This window comes from Aulonocara sp. 'chitande type north' Nkhata Bay, linkage group LG7 (genome assembly GCF_057382095.1).
Source record: "Aulonocara sp. 'chitande type north' Nkhata Bay isolate Kocher_YH1m ecotype deep benthic linkage group LG7, A_spYH_male_GT1.1, whole genome shotgun sequence".
NCBI lineage: Eukaryota > Metazoa > Chordata > Actinopteri > Cichliformes > Cichlidae > Aulonocara > Aulonocara sp. 'chitande type north' Nkhata Bay.
The window spans coordinates 22265588-22271450 of NC_141350.1; the positions used below are offsets into that span (position 1 = coordinate 22265588).

Here is a 5863-nt window from a genome sequence, read left to right on the forward strand (position 1 = left end):
AATATAGTTAGGAAGAACACCTTTAGGAGATCCTCAGTACCATGCCTTCTTTACTGTAAGCATAGTCTGGGGAGGAAGTGGAAAAATCACCCATCACTGGTGTTGAAGTCGCTGATGTAGTTAAACAATTGAAAATGTTAACGTAGGTTTTTTTAACAGCAGGATTTAAAGGAATTTGTTTAAGTAACACCACCCACATAAAAAAAAAATGTTACTCAAATGAAAGTGTATTCACAGCAGTATTTTTATTAGTTTGTAGAAAGTAGTACAAATGCACAGACATAATGAAAACAAAAAAGGTATGTTTGTATGTAAATATTCTTTGACAATGAACATAAATAGGGTAGTGTAATACCGAGAACCAGAACTTCCTCCTCCAACAGAGAACACAATTCTTAATCAGCCTTTAAAAATAAAAAGAAACACATTATATTTGTATAAAATGTTCAAATGTAAGACAGAAAACTGCGGACCAGCTGGAAAGATCTTAGAGGGAAATAAAATCTACTCCCTTAACCATTAAGATGCTCCACAAAAGCCTGTGGTTGTGGTATAAAGCTATTACAACTGATTATTTTTTTAATCTTTGTATTGTTTTGGTTAAAGGGTCAGTGCAAACTTCTGAATTATATGGTTGAGAAATATAAACGAAAGCTATGATTGGACACCAGTGAAATACTTTGGATGGGAAGAGGACTTTTCTGAGTCTGTACACCTTCCCTGAGCTTGAAATGAGTCATCAAATGAATCAGTATTAGTGGTGGATCAATGTCAAAAACCTTCAACCAAATTTCAAAATAGCTGCAGAAAGTTTAAAGTTAAATTAGCAGAGATGGAAACTGACAGCACAAATCATTTAATTGCAGGAATAAACAATGGCCTTGTGCATTTTACTGCAAGATTTTGCTGTGATTGAGACATGTTGCACTTAGCGGCAAACAGTATATGAACATTTGCTTGTCTGGGTACTTTCATGTTGTTTGGTGTCAGGCTGAGTTTATGGTCAAACTTACTCTCTGCAGGTCAAATAAATGGTGCCTCCAACTCTAATGATATATGTACACATCTACTTTTTTGTGCTAGGTATTGCCAAAGTCCCAGTGCTGGGACTTTGGCAATACCTAGCACAATGGGTGAGCCTTGAGACAGTGATGATAACCCCAACTAACACCTCTGAGATAAACTGGAAACCCAGCTGTGACCACAGACATATCAGCATCTGTTGTGTACCAAACAGGAACAACTGTCAAATGGATAGTGACAGGTGTGAAGGAAAAAGAGTGATGGAACAAAGAGTGAATGCTCTTGCAGCAACATAATAACACCCATGATTTTGGATTTACATGTTTAACAATGACATGTCGGCAAGACTGATGTCCACAGTTAGTTTAACAGTTGCTTCATAGTCAATTGTGTCATTGGTCTATTTGAGATGGAGAGAGATAAACCAAATTCCATTACTTTAAAATAGCTCAGAGAGGAATAAACTGGCTAACTGCTAATTTGCATCCAGGCTATATCTAATGCTAACCTCTCAAGCAGAGCTTTAACCTGCTTCACTATTAGTATGGTTTAATTTGTCCCGCGTTAAAACAGAGCATCGACCGATAACAGTAGACACCGAATTTCAGGTACTGAGGGGGGAACCCAAAACTACGCACACCTGGTTGTGATGGACCACAGTTAGCCCGGGCCTTTGTGATAGGATAACGGACACTTCCATCAGCCAACCAGCCTGCATCACAGTGGTCCAATCCCATCAGTTTCCATGCAGCATACAGCTGGCCCACTTTGGCAATCTGACTTCCATCACTGGAACAAGCCTGGATTGCTTCAGTGAAGTTGAGCTTGGTTGTGTTCTCTAAGAAGTAAACTGTCCCTATCCAGAAGAGAATAATCATTGAAGAAACTGTAATGACCTGGAATTTTTAGATGTAAAAAAATGAACTCAAACATGCTCATACTCACCCTTAACAGACGCAGCGAAGCAGAAAGCGTCATATCGGTGAAGGACACGGTCTCGTTGTCCATAGCTCCGTAGACCAGGAGCCAAGTTCTTGCCCCCACAACCATCACGTGGGATTGTGATTGGATACTGCACTGTGCCATCAGCCAACCAGCCAGCATTACACCAGTCTAGCCCCTCCTCCCATGCTGTAAAGAGCTGCTCAAATGTAGCCAAAGTAGCATCCTGATCCTGGCACTCTTTTTGGGCCCTGAAGAAGTTATAATGGTAGCGTCCTTTCTGAGAGTAGTAAGGAAACACCACACCTGTATGTGAAGGAACAATGTATTACAACAGTTTCTCAATGAGTACATTTCTTTTTTAATTCAACATGATCAGAAAACCCCAAAATACAACTCAAATAATGCTCATGTCAAATCTTAAGTATATTCTGAAATGTAGAGTTCAGAAAATCCTCTTTTTTTTCATTTATGACTGGTAAAAAAATAAAGTCAGCATTTTTCATTTTTGTTTTGCAAATTTAAAAAAAAGAAGATTGTTGGATGGAAATAGGTTACATTTTACTCCCATTTATAAAGTGCCATTTCACATGAAAACACCTCCAAGTAGGGTACTTGGACAACACAGAGTGGGCATATTTCACCCTGGCCTCAGATGTGGAAGTGCTATTTCTCCCCCACACACAGCTCAAGCTGGAGCCTATCATTTGATTATGCTAAAAAAAAAAAATCATATCATCTATAAAAAGTAGAACTAAGATCCTGAGACAAGACACCCTCCGCAGCATGACTGTGCTTTGACAATGTGACAAAGGACAGGTCTTGTGGAGTCCAACATGCACACAGCTATACCACAAGTTTCACGGGAAATGTAGGGTCACCAAAATACATTATTATATTCTTAAAATACATCTACAAACAAGAGCACCTTATAGCCTATAAAGCTGCTATGAAAAATAAATCCACTTATTCATTGTCCTTTTACAGTGAATCCTCTCTTAAGCTTTCACTTTGTTTAACAAGTTAACGTTTATCACAAACTTTGTCTGCATAAAAATAACAAAACTGCAAGTCCAATCTGATACTAGATACTAGATGAAACTAGATACTGTTATTGTTAATCTATTTGATGATTTCAAATACTATGATGTCTCTGGTACTCAGGGCTGTTGAAGGCCCTAAAATAATATGCATAATCTGCTATTCTATGGTAATGTGATTAATTAAATATTTGTTTTGCAATATGTACTGTTGGAGATCAAACAGAACTTGATACTGGGCTCAGATTTTAAACCCATTTATTGAAAATTGCTCATTCAGCATATAAGACTTGGGCTTCATTTCACTTATTTTGTACATTTTATATGGTCCTATGGAAATGTTTTCAAATATAAAATCAATTCATAATTTAGGAAACAAATAATAATTTACTTTTTTGCTATTAGAAGTACCATTATTATTTGGAAGCGTAGAGCCTAATCCAGCTATACGGTAGGGTGAAACCATAGAGAGGTCTCCATTCTAACACAGATGATTGATTTGATTGATTTATGATTTTATTGAGTTCAGCTCCCTCTTGCTCTTGGAACCAAAAGTCCACAGCATTTTTTGTGGCCCCCACAAGAATTAATCCAACCTGACTCACGTTGAGGCCCAAACTCAAAAACAAAAATCTTACCCCGTAGCTCCAGATCCACCGTCACACTGTCATCCTCCAGGCCATCAATCACTTCACAGCGATATCTTCCTGTGTCGTTGACCTGTAGCTCATTGATTACTAGAGACATGTCCCCTGGCGCTGAGCGTCGCAGGCGCACGCGGCCACGGAAGCTGCCGTAGCTGCGGTGGCGGCTTCCCATGGCAACCATAACCTCAGTCTCCTTGAAGAAGGCATCAGCAGAAACTTGTGGAGTCATGGTGTTGGCAGGCAACCAGGACCATTTGACACGGGTCTTGCGTGGTATAGTCAGTTCAGGCTCATAGTGGTAGTGACACGGAAGGGTGACAGTGCTCCCCCTAGTGGCTGACACTGAAGACTGAGGGGATTCCACGTGGAGACGAATCCCATTAAAATAAACTAGAAAAGTCAGAAGAAAGACAACATGTTAAAAGGCCGAATTAAAGCAAACAGAGCCAGTCTAAATGGAAGGTTTTTATCGAAATTTACCACCATCACAGCAAAATAAACTTGTACCTTCCCCCGTTGTCCTCCTGTATGAAGTCTATGAAGGTCAATTGTGCCTTCACCCAAATGGTTTATATTATTAGCCTGTATTTTACAGATAAAAACTATGATAATCAGTGCACAGTCGGCATGCATGTTTACCATTTGCCAAATTATTTTGAGTTTCATAGTAACAATGCAAATCTGATTAGACGATACTCAAGTCTGTAAAGTCTGTTTAGAGTTACAGAAACATGGATGTGTTTACCGAAATGTGGAGAAAAGAAGATAAAAGAATATCCCAAAAACACATGTTACATGTAACACAAACACACATCGCTCACTACTAACAGTATTTGTTTTGTTAGCCCTGGATGACTGCCTGTAAATTCATAAATTACAGCTGCTTTCCCACATCCTAATTAGTTCCGACCAGCTGTGTGTTGATGCATGTACCACAGAATGTGTTAATCATGTCCACACAAACACACGGACAACCTACTCTCTCCGTGTCCATTCCCGTTGCTGATGTCCTGGTAGTGAAAACCATTGGTGTAGCCGAGGATCCTGCCCTGACAGCCCGGCAGCAGCAGGAGATACACGCAGGTGACCAGAAGGGGGCGCGGTAGACTGAGCATGGCTGCAGCAAAGCTCATTCAGCTCCTTCAGCTTAAAAGCTGTCGAAAATACCCAACAGGACTATCACAATTAAGCTGAGCGCCACAGATTAAACGCTCTCGAACGATCTATATGTGTCTGTGCTTGAGAAAGTTACACACTATCGGTTAAAACGCAAGTCAGAATAAATAAATAAGATTTATTAGGAAAAAAAACTGTCTGCGAAACACTTTCAATGAATTTGTGTAAAAGTACTCTCATTGATCCTTTCACATTTCTTGGCGTCAAATAAAGCAAATGCACAGACTGAAGAGATGGAAGAAACTTTCCCTAACAGCTCGGTCGTTAGACAAATGCCGACAAATCTCTCATCGTATTAGCTTAAACTTTCCTGAGTAACAGAAAACTATAAGCCTTCTTTTATCTTCACGAAAACATTAAAAGGTTTCAGCTCTGAAACCGGCTATGTCACCTTTATAAGTAAAGCCTTCTGTTTTACCACCTGAATAAAAGATAATGTTCATGGGACCAGTTATAAAATACAAAAATAATCCAAATCTCACTCACAGAAAAGCAGTTGTCCGCTGAACGTGTCTTCGCTTCACTTACTCCTCATCCTCTGTCTCTGCTCACCGGACCGTCCTACCAGCCAACCAGTCAGGGGGAGCGCGCGCCAACGTCACGAGCTGAGGCATCTCGAGCAAAGACCTCATCACCGATGAACCAATGAGATCGTCCTGCAATGGAGACACCGCCGCCGCAGCACGTCATAACTTTTTCTACCGACTCAACACAAGAGTGCCAAACTAATGCTAGTGCATGCAGCCTAGTTTGCCTTTGCAAGTGAGCCAAACTGCTAAATCCAATGCTCAAAAGCCTTTATTATAAAAGAGAATATCTCTGTGTGTAAGTATAGAGAAACTGTTTTCATATTAAATGGAAAATACATTTGGAAAGTTGGGTCAACTCAAGTGAAGTCATCGATTTTAAAATAAAACACGAATAAACATGTAAAAGCAATCAGAAGACTTCCTGGTTTAAAGCACAGAGAACAAAAACGGGTTTTAAAAAGGTTGGGATGTGATCGTGATTTACTACTGCAAAGGCCTGATCTTC

The 5863-nt window shown here is 39.8% G+C and overlaps 1 protein-coding gene across 2 annotated transcripts; it reads right to left on the reverse strand.

Moving 5' to 3' along the window:
• Nucleotides 1–232: 232 nt before the first annotated feature.
• Nucleotides 233–5397, reverse strand: hapln3 (hyaluronan and proteoglycan link protein 3). 2 transcript variants are annotated; one of them, XM_086299408.1, is made up of 5 exons: nucleotides 5315–5397; nucleotides 4632–4806; nucleotides 3644–4042; nucleotides 1969–2271; nucleotides 233–1873 (listed from the first exon to the last, which is right to left on the reverse strand). In XM_086299408.1, exons 2-5 carry the CDS (start codon nucleotides 4783–4785, stop codon nucleotides 1563–1565), a joined length of 1167 nt encoding a protein of 388 aa, XP_086155534.1. In that variant the 5' UTR covers nucleotides 4786–4806; nucleotides 5315–5397; the 3' UTR covers nucleotides 233–1562. The 2 variants fall into 2 exon arrangements, with proteins under 2 accessions (XP_086155534.1, XP_086155532.1); XM_086299406.1 differs by having other exon boundaries at nucleotides 233–1879.
• Nucleotides 5398–5863: the final 466 nt, after the last annotated feature.